The sequence below is a fragment of the Pogoniulus pusillus genome, chromosome 9, assembly GCF_015220805.1.
Source record: "Pogoniulus pusillus isolate bPogPus1 chromosome 9, bPogPus1.pri, whole genome shotgun sequence".
Lineage (NCBI taxonomy): Eukaryota > Metazoa > Chordata > Aves > Piciformes > Lybiidae > Pogoniulus > Pogoniulus pusillus.
Genome location: NC_087272.1, coordinates 23,249,383 through 23,263,365, shown reverse-complemented (window position 1 = coordinate 23,263,365; position 13,983 = coordinate 23,249,383). Strand labels below are relative to the sequence as shown.

The 13,983-nt window shown below is 38.2% G+C and overlaps 1 protein-coding gene across 5 annotated transcripts in view; it reads right to left on the bottom strand.

The window, feature by feature from the left end:
* Positions 1–12,669, bottom strand: part of WDR17 (WD repeat domain 17) — a 45,688-nt gene extending 33,019 nt beyond the window's left edge. For 2 of the 5 annotated variants that reach the window (XM_064148881.1, XM_064148882.1), the window contains exon 1: positions 2,899–3,316. In XM_064148881.1, coding sequence (XP_064004951.1) covers positions 2,899–3,090 — 192 coding nt within the window. In that variant the 5' untranslated portion in view covers positions 3,091–3,316. The other 3 variants (XM_064148884.1, XM_064148883.1, XM_064148885.1) reach the window with 3 other exon arrangements.
* Positions 12,670–13,983: the final 1,314 nt, after the last annotated feature.

Here is a 13,983-nt window from a genome sequence, read left to right as displayed (position 1 = left end):
AAAGGAGACAGTATCGTAACAGAAATACACAGGAAAAAATGAGTTACAAGATAGAGCTCTGCTGCAGACCAGTGCTTTGGCTACTAGACTTCCTTTCTGTCTCTGCCAACAATATTGAACTTTCAGCTTCTGCAGAAAAGATACTTCTATAAATTGCAGCTCATCTTCAAGCCACCTCATGTTACAAAGGACATGAATCCCACGGAAAGTTTGTCTTACCATTTAAAGAATCATCACCAACACAATGTGACAATTTCTATAATGCAGAATTATCTTCAATCTTGTTTAATTTGTGGCTTGATTACAGGTAAAACTGATCATAAAGATCTCTTACAGATGCCAGAAGAGAATTCTGCAAATGGTTCTTTCAGAACAACAGAATTATCTTGTAGGATTCTGCAGTAATTTGTATGTTAATATATTCAGTAAGCATTCCCTTTTGCCTTGTTATGAGGGAAAGAAGGTGTTCCTGACTACATGAAATCTAGTCTATAGGAAAAGCACTCAGTTCTAAGTGTCTGAGAGAAAGGATTCCAAGCCTAAGTGCTGAAATCTAGAATAGAAGAAGGTCTTCTACACTGGTTCTGCAATTATTGTGATCACAAAAAACAATTAGTGCTTTGGTCTTGAAGATAGCTCCTGCTAGGTCTGCTATTTCCACGTTATCCTTGTAACTGACTTACAATGACAAGGCCTTAATATAATTTTTTTCATATCATCAGGACGCCTCCGTACTTTAGGGTACTTTTAATGCATATGCCTCTGATTGGAATTCAGACCAGATGAACCATGACCAAAAATTATTGTAATCAAATGGCTATAAACTTATTTCAGCCTAGTTCTAAATGTATGTCTGTAAGCATTACTGGCTACATCATACTAAATACTGTATTTGAAAGAGAACAATTTCCTTCTCTTTGTTCTATAGTTACATTAAAGACAAAAGGTAACTTCAAGATGTTTTTTGAACAAATTTACCAATAGAATTCTCAGCCCCAAATTTAATTTAAAACAAATTAAAAGAAGAAATACTTCCAGTCTGATATTCAAATAAAAATGTCTCTTACAAAGGAGAAACATTTAGAAGAAAACTGCTGGCTTGTGATATATTATTTCACTGAGTTAGTAATTGATGTTTAAAAAGAATTAATAAGCTGATTCTTCATATAGGTTTTTCATATACATCTATGAATATATAAATATTCTGAACTGTATTACAGAAATGAATATGCACTTTATTTACTAATATGTGCTGGCTTAAACTTGCTAATATTTCCTGTTCTTGTAAATTCAGTAAAATAATACCTTGAAGTTACAACTGTGTGGTACATTGTTATGCTCTTGTAAGTATCATGCATTTAATCAGTTCTCTGCAGACCTTTTCAGACATCATATTCTGTTGAATATACTTACAAGGGAGAATGCAGCATTTATCAGAACAGCCTGAGTAAAATAGTAGAAAACTAGAAATGCAGTATAACTGAATAAACATATGCATGATTTTACACATTGCATTTTTATACAATTTTCATACTTTGTTAAAAAGCAATCATTTCAAAGTAAATATATTGGATTCTTACATCTACACTAAAAAAAAAAGTGCATATAAAAATGTATACCACGCTGGGAAAGCTACCAAAGGATGTCCAGTTTCCAAGGAGATGAAGAGATAAAGGAGGACAACAAAACCCTTTATTTTCTATTGGCATGAGCAGCAACACTCTAAGCTCTTCCTTGTTGATAAATATAGAAAAAAAAAAAAAGGATTGAACTGAAATTTTGCATACCATAGAGTTAATGCTATTTAAAAATAACAACTGAATGGACTAGATACATAGACATGGCTATATATCAGTAACTTAAAGATAAATGCCTAATAATCCCTACCTTAGCATAGGTATCATTTTTTGTATACCACTTAAGAATTTCCGTGTTCATTCCAATATCTTGTTTCTCCCAAAAATGCAAAATATTGCTGAGGTTGTAGAATCAAATCACTCTACTTGACAGATGAAGGAACTAAACCTTGATGTTCAGAGAATAATGCAGTTACTAAAGGATGCAGGAGAAAAAATCTGAGCATTGTGTCGCATACACACAAAAAACAGCAGTGTCAGTAACCTGGCAACTGCAGCTCCTTAACAGGCACCATTTTAATTTTAACCTCTGCTTCGGTTACTCAGTGTATTTCATGGCTTCTTCTATTTCCTGACTGTACTACAATGATATTTATAGAATAATAATAGCTCTTTAAATCCCCCACTTAGCACCCTCAAATTATCAAAAGGTGTGCTTGCATGTTTTAAGTATTCATAAATTTATAACCATTAAGCATAGCTAGTACCATAGGCTTATCTTGTTAGCAGTTGTGGTCCAGACGGTGTCTGACCTGTCCAAATGAGCACATATGCAGTATGGCATGCACACAGAAGTGAATATAAAGTAGCCTTATGTTAATCAATATGCTTCTGTGTATCCAACCCCCTTGTTTCTGAACAGCTATATGCAGTAAAGTATTAGTATCCTTGCCTTCTGTTCATTCTACTGCCACTATATCTTACAGATGAATTTCTGTGTTTTCTCATCTGTAAAGCTTGGTGTCACTCCTGTATGTTTCACACCTAAAACTGTCCCATCCAGATTACTGTCCCCAGCTACCAGTAATTTTGTCAAGATGCCAATATGTAATAATTAAAATTAAGTACATAAAAGTGACATCCTCCTAAAGACATTGGGTATATTTTCCCCACCTTTGTGCAAAAATCCATTGCAGATGAAATTATGACCACTGAAACAGAGTTTCAAATTCATTACCCTATTCAATGGAACCAGTGTGAAACACTAGATAACAGGCAACAAACTTATCTTGTTAAAAAACATAAAGGTCTTCAAACCTACCAAGAAATCTCTGCATGACACAGAGGAAACCAACTTCTTCCTGACCCAACAGTACTGACTGTCATGTAAGAACATAAGCAGAATTAGCACTAGCCTTCTTCCAGTGGGGCTGGAATACATCAAACACATTATATCCATGCTAAGAAATTTAGTTCTGATTATTCTGTCCAGATCATAGAATAATGGAGTCATGGAATCAATCAGGCTGGGATTCACGAATAATTTGAAATATTCTGGGACACATGCAGCTGCAAAGCCAATAGACAAGTTAAATTTACTAAGATTAAACAAAGCAAAGTTTGAAAAATATTCATGTTTCTAGAAGGAGCATTTAAAGTTAGTACCTTCTCTAGATTTTACTCTATGCCACATGTTACATTAAAGACATTTTTATCTACTACTTTATGAACCTGGGGAATCTTAAAAGTAAACACTGATAGATGAGAAGAGTTCTTATATTGTGAAAATACTTTGGGAGTATTGTATTGTCAAAGATCAGCTGTCATGGATTTTAATAGATGCATAGGAAAAGAAAAAGTTTATAAACAAAGAAATAGATAGCAGTGCATGTGGTATTTCAGTTCTAACTTTTTAAGAACCAGGTACCTCAGTATCAGTTGAACCACTGCCTTTAAATAGAAGTCCTCACTGCTACGTGTGGAGTACATGAAGGGTTTTCAGCTCTTGATGTGTATATCAAACTGCAGTTATTAATGTCTGTCTCTAAATGTCTTACTGAAACAAATGCCACAAATGTCACTTTAAGCAACTGCTTCTGGGCATGGAATGAGCCAAGACTGACTATATTAATGACAGTCACAACGCAGAACAATGTAGAATAATTATGTAAGTTTATGCATGTACTTCTCTAAACAAAAGTTAAGATCTTCATACTTTCCAGTAGAATTTAACCTGAGTAGGCTAGTGCTTGTTAAAAGTGTCAGGACGTTTACTAGTTTACCACTGAGTTTGTATGCTTCTCCATGAAGATGTGAAAAGTCTTTTTCTCCTGTACACGATTACTGGCACACAGACCATCTGTTGCTCCTGAAGGATCAGAAGACTGATCAAAGGCAGGGAAAGAGTGCCACAAACAAGGTTTTGAGTATCAGCAAGGTTCTTCAAAATCATCAGAAATTTCAGGTAGACTCTTCTAACAAGTACTTGCAGATGATATTGCCTAACTTATCATAACCTAGAAAGTGTCCAAAACTAGTGCATTTAGTTATCCAGACACTGACTATGAAAACACCACTATTATTTTAAAAATAATGTTGAATTAACAAGTGTTCTACTAATATTCACTTTAACCACAGTATCTGTCTTCATAAGACGTTGTAAGCCTCTTGCTGGTTTGGAAAACGTGTGGCTTTGAAAGGTAAGCTTGCAACTGTGTTTTAAAGAAACAAATACTTATTTGAAATTAAAAGCAAATCTATTAATCCAAGATAGATATCCTGCTTAGAAAACCTAAGTCAACCATCTTAACATTTAAAAAAAAAAATACTAAAAAATTGTAACTTGGGTAAGTCTTCCAAAGGAATGTATTTTGACTGTCTTGACTACAACACTTGTGCAGTTTAACTAGATTACCTTTTATTGTGCCACTTTAACAAGATAATCTAACAAACAATCCTAGAGTTTGAAACAGGACATGGAGAACCAAGGTATTTCTAGCATCACCAGCATTACTGAACTACATAACTAATCAACCCGAGACAATCATATTTTGCATCATCTCTAGTGTACTGGTTAGTGATACGGTACCAGAAATCTAGTTTTGGGGTACTGTATGTAATACAAAGAAATACATACAAGGACATCTGATTTCAGTAAAAGGCATGTAAGAGTTTCCATTAGAATTTTGTTTTCATCTTCTAACCCAGAGCTACCACAATCATTAGTTGTTTCTTTGCTGGCAGATTGCTAAAACACTTCTGATTTCAGCTAAATTTACTTTTTGACACACCTGAATCCCTGATGAACAGCTATTAAAAAATAACTTCACATCTGAAATATCCCTATCATGAGTGACATGTAAAATGAGAACTTGAGATAATTATTAAAATCTGCTAGTTTTCAATATTTATGGTATTACCAACATGCCATAATATAATTAAAGCAGCTGCTGGCCCTTATGCTGCCCAGGGAGGTGGTGGAGTTGTCATCCCTGGAGGTGTTCAAGGAAAGACTGGATGAGACACTTAGTGCCATGGTCCAGTCGACTGGATAGGGCTGGATGATAGGTTGGACTGGATGATCTTGGAGGTCTCTTCCAACCAGGTTGATTCTATGAACTAGACTCAGCCACTTTGGAAATGGAATGAAGTTTTATATTTACAGCTTAGCACAATATACAAGCAGATACTTACAATATATACAGAAATATACAAGTTAAAAAGTAATAAAGACAACACCCCTCCTAGACACCTGAGTCCCCAGGAGGGGCTCCCAATCACCCTTCCACCTTCCTCCCACCCCTCTACATTACCCAAGACTTTGCCTTACGCTTCAATGAAAGTTTGGAGGGTTGGCCGGGGGGTTAGGAAGCAGATGGATTAGTCACACAGACAGCAGGTTAGGTTAGAGAGGAAAGTTCAGCCCAAAGCCAGGCGAGAGAGTGACTCTGTTATCTGTATTTGTGTTCTTGTTCTTATGCATCTCGGCAAGCCTATGAGTGAAGTTTACATCACCATTGTTTCCTTTTCACAGCCTGTAATCCAATTCTTCTCACCAAAATATTCCAGCTAGGCTCAAACTAGCACAATATCTATACTATACATATATATATACACACACAGAATTTATATATATATAGTATATAATATATAGAGAGTATACAATATATATAGTGCCTATGTAGTATATAATATAGTGTGTATATATATACTGTGCTATATATCTATACTATATATACACTATAGTGTGTATATATACACTGTACTATATATCTGTACTATCTATGTGATTACATAAAGGAACTTGATACAGTGGAACAGAGGTGACAGAGATCCACTTCCCATCATAAATCTATGAAAGTAGCAGCAGATCAAGCTTGCCCAAGGCATGCAGTTAATACACATTAAAGATTTATTTTCAAGTCATCCTTACTACAGTAATAACTCCTCCTCTTGGGAAAAATAATAATAAAAGTATATAGATACCCAAGGCACAACTTGGAAACTACTGCAGGTGAATTTAATAACTCCCAAATAGTTTTGTTTTCCTGAATTACCGCCTATAATTCTTTTAGTTTACTCCATGCACAGTGTATTAATTCCTCCTAATACAATAAAATTAAATGTTTGATTTCTATCTCATTACACATTAAAGAATGTGCAAGTAAGTTGCCACCAAATTTCTAGTACCTTTTATTCAACAACGTTAATTAAACAAAAAAAAAGTTTAGATGTGCTTATCTATGATTCAAAACTGTATTAAAACTACTAAAAATCCCTTCTAAGTGCCATGGAGGGAACAGTATTTTCAATACTAGTAATACAATAAACATCAGGAAGAAAAATATAAAGGAAGTAAAAGAGAAAATATTAAACCATTCTTACTCGTTGTTGTCCTTCATACCAATCATCTTCATCAAACCAGTAGGAAATATAACTCATCCAAGCCATGACAAAAGGCACAGTTACAAAAAAAAATTACAGAACCTGAAGACATATAAATGTCTGTGCTAAAATTTACTCAACACAACAAGCTACCCGAAGATCAGACCTGAACTCTGTGATGTGATCTTACAATAACAAGCTTTACATTCATTAATATATAATCTGAAATAATTTTAGCAGCAATTTAAATGCTATATCTATTGGATTCTGAACTGGAAAACAGAAATCATCACTAAACAATTACTAGAGCATATATTCCAGTATTTTAAACTGAAACAGGTTAGTGCTTCAAGCTTGATTTTACAGTGCCTCTGAGCTCTGAAAATGAGATGCTGTTTCCGTCATTCATATTTGCCTCCTAAAAAATCAGTCTCCTTTTTCTTCAAATATACTGTCTGTAAGAAATGTGGCTCAAAAGCAGTGAGCACAAAAACTTGTATAGAAATGTAAAATACTCTCAGAATCATGGGAAGTGGTATTCTTGTTTATGTAGGGGGGGGTTTAACTGGCGCAGTGGGAGGGGCCATAATTATCACAAGTGCTGAGCATCTTACGTTTAACATTTTTTAAAGAAGAGGAGAAAAAGACAAATAAAAGATCTTCATCTCCATTGTTCGCAGCCAGCAGAGCTTGAAGGGCTTAGCTATAGCCACCAGCACAGGCTGGGAAATTTAAAAAGCCTAATTTTCACTAATTCATGGGAATGCATCTGTTCCTTTTCTCTCCTTTGGGAGAGTTTAATGAATCTGAGTGTATTTATTCCTTCTGCAGCTAGTTATCCTATTCTGATATGCTCCCAAGTTTCACATCAGATTTCTCAGTGCATTATACCAATCAAAACAAGAGATAAAAATGGGGAATAAAAGCTCTATTGCTCACACAGTTCAGTAATACAGCAGCACACTTCATCATCTGTGGCCTTCTGGAGACGTCGTACAAACCTCCCTGACTGCACGATTGCAGCAACTATGAAATTTTCAGTAGAGACTACAGACATCTAAAACCCCCTCAGTTTATTAAAAAATCTACAACTTAGACAGCCTCCACCTTTAATTTTTTGTTAATGCTTTAAGAACCTCTATATTGAGAATATGAAGTAAGATACGATCCTAAATATCCTTAAAGCCTAAAATATAAGGTAAGGCTGTGCAATAAGCAACTGTAAGACAATGCCAGAGGAGACCTGTGTCCCTGTGATCCTATGTCATACACGGTCAGTTAAGAATTAAGATTCCCCCAACTTCCCCAAAAGCTACTAATGGCACAAACATAAGTAGGGCTCTAAATGGGTGTCCTTTTTGTTCTTCCCCTCACTTACTCTTTTTCCAACAAGTTGCACGGATTTACCAGGACAAGATGACATACAGGATAGTGAGGCAACCTCACAGTGACTAAAATAAGCTGTTAGTTACAGATATGCAACACCATCATCACTACCAGATCTGCACTGGGATGAGAGTTTAGAACAACCTTTCCACAAGAGTACAAGGACAAAAACATAGCTATTTTTAAGGTTGAGCTTTATCAGTTTATGGAGGAGATTAGGCTCTAGCTGCCAACAATAGCAATGGATAGGACTTGATCACCTATCTTCCTAAGGATGTTCTATAATTGGATCTGGAAAAAAACAAACTCAATGAAGCTTTCCACAGTCTTTTTCTTTTTGAAAAAATAAATTAACATAAATACATATGTTTATATAGAGTACCATATTCTGTGAAGAACACACATTGACATTCACGAAAAAGAGAAGTTAAATATGTTTAATTTTCAAATTCCTTGGTCAAGAGACAAAAAGGGGCACACAGTATATATGTAGAAAAGAGAATACATAGAGAAAAATTATAATCTTATTCATAAAGCTTGTTAACAGTGCAAATCTTAGTCTGGAATGGTAACAAACACATTTTAAAGGAATTATTTTACTAATGATAACTTTTTAAACTATATTTTTATGATTTAGATGTTAATAGTAGCTGATATTTAGTTTATATTTAAGTAAATTTCTATGGCAGATATAAGAACAAAAACACTTCCTTAGTATATTTAACTCAATGCACCTAGCAGAAAAAGAATTCTGCATCTGAAGTACAAAAAAGTCTAAAAAACCTGGTAACCTGAAAGTAGGGGGAGGAAAAAAAAGAAGAAAGGAAAAAGAATAAGTAATTCTCTCTAGCTGTAAAGTGCAAGGTAATAACTTAAATCCCTCACATCTTCATGATGTCCTTTTGCCAGTTATCATCCATGTATTTGCTAATGGACTTGGTGAACTTAGGTTGACTACCTGAAGTGTGGATGACATTCAGCTATATATCATCTCATACAAACTGCACCCTCTTACACATCTGCTAATGCTAATTTTCATAATTTGGAAAACTAGCTGAAGCTGGACAAAAGAAAGGTAGAGTTAATTTTATTAGAAAAATAGACCAGCTCTTGACAAGATTGCCCCCGAGGCAAATTTCTAAAACATACAGATTTTCTGTTCTAAGGATTTTTACAAAGCAGTCAATTTAATAGTTCTGTTCAGACATTTCAGGGGCCAAACGCAAAAAGAACCCCAAGAAAACCCCACCACAGCCACCTCCAAAACCAGAAACCTCTTTAACTGCAATAAGGTTGTACTGCATTCTCTGAAAAACTGAATGGGATACAATTACATAGAAATTAAGAGTAAAAAACATGCTGTGGGTTAGTAACAAATGATTACTTCTCAACAGTAACCTCACACTTAAAAGAAGTCACCTGAATTTGTTCTTCCTGGCATCTAAGTTTATAAATTAAATTGATCTCCAGAATTTGACATACCCTCTTTCATTCTATCATTAGCAGTCTCCCACTACAGTTTTCAAACACAAGGTACTAAGTAGTAAAAGAAGTTAAGAGACTTGAAAGAGTGGATTCATTGGTGCTTTTACACCTTGATCTGCTTAGGGAGGATAATCAACTCTGGCATAAAAAAAAACCCAAGTAATTCATTAAAAATGTTGAAAAATAAAATCCTGAAGGTCAAAACCACAGACATTAGGGTTCATATTATCAATAAACTAGATTACTTCTGCCTCATTAAAGAAGAGGCTACTAAGTAGAAGACAAGTTGTACAACTTCAAGACAAAAACAAAATAGGACATCTTAAAACATTTAAATAGAAAGGATGAGACAAACTCTGTCTCTCAAAAAAATGCAAGTAGAGATGACTAGTTTCAAGTGACCACAAAACTGAGTACAAACTACCCAACTATGGTACAAGAGGCAAAATGAAATCACTCAAAAGAAAGGGAAAAAAACCCTGACAAAATCCAACACTGGCTGTGATAAACTATGGAAAAAGTGTAAGTCATTGACAGGATGTAGTCATGAGAAGAGGTGTACCTTGGGCTTCCAAGAGCATCCCCCATCACTAAATACTAAATTAGACTCTGGATGCTGAATAGGAAGATTCATAACTGCTGAGCATTTTTGAAATTACAAATTATCAACCTGTCTGCTTAGGCACAGCTTTCCACATAAATCTGAATAAAGCAGCCCAAATGAAAAAATCTGAGGTGAAGTCTTAGCAGAGACAATGGTGCAGGCAAGGTCATCACCATAAATGAAAACACCACCAAATGACAGAAAAAAATGGTGAGCTTCCACACTTGAAACTACCTTGAGAATTAGACTATGATATTGTCAACAACATAAAAAAAGGTAAGCGAAACTGTACAAGCTGATACTGCTGATCTAGTAAATCCCCATCCATTCCAGTAAATCCATAATTTCCAATCTGTGCTAGAATAGGGGACATAAAGGAATAAATAACAAATAAGTATAGTTATTATAGAATATAAATGGAAAAAAAAATACTGTACAAAACTTCTGTCCTTCTCCAGCACCCAGAGTATAGCTCAGCGACCAACACAAATAATTGCTCCCCTGAATGACGCTGTGTCCCTGAACTGGCTATACCCTACACGTGAATTATAGCAAGTTGCTATAATTCAGATGTTACATCGATACTTATTTTCTCCTCTTTTGCTGCCTATCTTCTGCTTTATGTAACAAAATATACGAGTTATAACACAATAGCTTCACCAGGATTTGCCTAAGTAACTTTTACCGTCCATGAGTGTGTGACTGACAAACTGCAGAAAGAGAAAATACAGCTTTCTCTAAGTTTGCATCTTCTATTACCACTGTTAGAAATAAAATACTGGCCCATTGAGCTAAATGGACTTAGTCAAACTTTCATACTTTGTTCTTGCTACATGGAGATTTTCCTCACAGCAGATGGCCAAAGTAGAAGTTAGCATTGTGTTATGGTTCCTTTAGCCAGAGGTATTCAAAGAGTCCAAAGTTTGGTGTAATAGAATGCACAGAATGACTCTTCTGTTGAAACAGAGACATGGAAGAAGACAGTAGATAGCTGGTGAGGAAGACTAGTTAACAAGCTATCAAAAATCAGTAAGCAACACAGTGTTCCCATGGTATTTTAACATTTCTACATTATCTGTATTACTCCACTCATACTCCATATTACCTCTGCAAGTTCTTTAGATCACCATGCCTCCATATGAGTTACAACGACTAGCCAAAGGTGACTAACCATCTTAACTGAAGATGCTGAGCAGTTCTGACAGGCAAAACATAAATAACCGTAAAACAAAGCTTGACTAACTTGTGCAAGACATTTATTCCGTAACAAAAACCTTAAAGTATCTCAGTAAACTATACAGTTGTGCCTTTAATCTGGAAAGAAGCAGCATAACCTAAGTGATTTTCTCCTATTTTGGGACTAAAGAAATCGGGAAATGCAAAGGTTAGTAATTTGAGCTTGTCTTAAAACAACGGGAAATATGCCTCTACTTGAACAACTCTTCAGAAGAAAAACACTGCTCAGAATTGGAAAGCATCTGTTTACTCTGTGAGTTTATTATCAGAATTCTTCCCCTTAAATGGTCTCGCAAATAGCAGGAAACTGCATAATCTCATGAAAAAAAAAGAAAAAAAGAGATATAAACCCAGGAAGTTCTACACTCCTACCATAATAGAGATTTAAACTCTAGAATTAGCTAGAAAGGCACAATGGACTTCTAGCCCATGATGATTTTGAAAGACTACATGTTTGGTCATCATAAAGATACTCTTGAAAGAAACAGTGATGGGGCTTGAAAGGAAATTTCCAAGGATTTCTGTTCTATATCATTGGGTGGTCAAGGCAATTTTTAAGAGTATTAGGGTCTGTCTTGACTTTAAAATCCAGGAGTATGACCTTTACTGCAATAATTGAAAGATCTCTCTCCAACTTTGATAAAATGCCTGCCATTTTCAGAACATTCTCAAATTGTTGCATGACCATTTCTATGTAAAGCAACATTTCTTAAGATTTCAGAGTTGTTTATTTAACAAATTTTTTTTCAATACTCATTCCTTCATTTTGTGATTTGCTGTCTTAAATTTATTTTCATAAACTTTGTTTGCTTAGCCGATAATTTGCTTCTGTACACATTTCGGTTTGTTCTGTTTTACACTCTCTAAGCTATTTTTCGTTTACCCCTCTTGCACTTGTCTCAGCTGGGAAAAGCATCTTAAGTACAAACAAGCCCAGAGCTTTCTCTCTCCCTAAGGAGCGCAATCGTTTTCCACAGTTGGCTTCTCCCGAAGATTTCTGCCACCGTATTTACTCGATTTCAAGTTTACATTTTCCAAACAAGCACGTCTGTACAGATACGAATTCAGCTAAAAAGTCCCCCAAACTCTGCAAAATCCCAACAATGAAGTCCGCCTGCATCCGGATGTTTCAGATCACCGACCAAAGCCCCGAAAGCCCCAGAGTCGTCCCGTAGCCAGGGCGCAGACGGACGCTGGGCGGCGCGGCCCGGCCGAGCTCCACGGGACCGCCGCCGCCGCGGGACAACCGGGCCCACACCAGGTTCAACCACCCCCTAAGCCGCGCCGCCCCTCGCCACACGCCCGTGCAGGACACGCCGTAACGCACACCTCCTGCCCTGCCCGGCTTGTCTCGGCCCGGCTGCCGAGTGCTGGGCCGCTTCCCGGTGGCGACAGCCGTCAGCCCTCACCTGTCCGCCCGCAGCGACGACAGCGCGACCGCCACCACCTCCGCAAAACCAACCCCGTCTCCCGGGCAACCCGGCGGGCCCGCCCCCACGGCGTGCCCATTGGAGGGAGGCGCCGGAGGGCGGAAGCGAGGATCGCGTCCCTTGGCAACGGGGGCAGCCGGCGCCGGCCTCACCGGAGCGCCCTAAGGGGCACGTTAACGGCGGCTTCGGCTAGACCTGGCGAACACTGAAGGGGCAAGCCCAGATTCCAGCTCTGCTCTTCTGTGCACGTTTAGATGGCACAGGGGAGGTTTTCGAGAGCTGCCAAGCTGGCTTCCCTGTTCCCGCGAGGAGACAGAAGTCAGGAAAGAAGGGAGCTTTCACGCACTCCGAGGATTTGCGGGGAGTGCTGATCTCATATCCCTAGGCGACGCTGTTGTAAGATTACAGGCATTTTGAGGCACTTCGCTATAGTTACCACCTCGTTCTGAGTCACAAAACACGTCCCACTGGATACAGCTCCACCAGCCCGTGGCTTTTTAATCAGCAGGTAATTGGTGCACGACGTCTGCTTGGTTTTCTACTTTTCCCCTGCTCCAGTTGTCCATACTTTACCACGAGGGTGGTGGAACACTGGAACAGGTTTCTCAGGGAGGTAGTTGAGGCCCCATTTCTGGGGATATTCAAGATCAGGCTCTACAAGGCTCTAGGCAACCTGGTCTAATGGAGGATGTTCCTGCTTACTGCAGAGTGGTTGGACTAGATGACCTTTGGAGGTCCCTTCCAACCCAAACCACACTCACGTGTTGGGGGACTCCAGAGCTGGATGCAGTACTGCAGGTGGGTTCTTACAAGCGCAGCGCAGAGTGGTGGAATCACCTCCCTTGACCTTTTGGCAACACACCTTTTGATGCAGCCCAAGATACAGTTGGCTTTTTGGGCTGAAAGTACACCTTGCCAGTTCATGTCAAGTGCCTCATTGACCAGCACTCCCAAGTCCTTTTTGGCAGCACTGCTCTCTATCCATTCCCTGCCCAGCCTGTATTTGTGTCTGGGATTGCCCTTAGCCAGGTGCAGAACCTTGCACTTTGCTTTGTTGAACTTCATGATGTTGGCATGGGCCCGTTTTTCCAATCTGTCAGGCCTGTGCTGTGCTGCACATTCTGCCTGGCCGTCAGGCCTGTGCCATGCTGCGTACCCTTCCCGGCCATGAGGCCTGTGCTGCACATTCTGCCTGGCCGTCAGGCCTGTGCCATGCTGCGTACCCTTCCCGGCCATGAGGCCTGTGCTGCACATTCTGCCTGGCCGTCAGGCCTGTGCCATGCTGCGTACCCTTCCCGGCCATGAGGCCTGTGCTGCACATTCTGCCTGGCCATCAGGCTTGTGTTGTGCTGCACTCCCACCCAGCTGTCAGGCCTGAGAT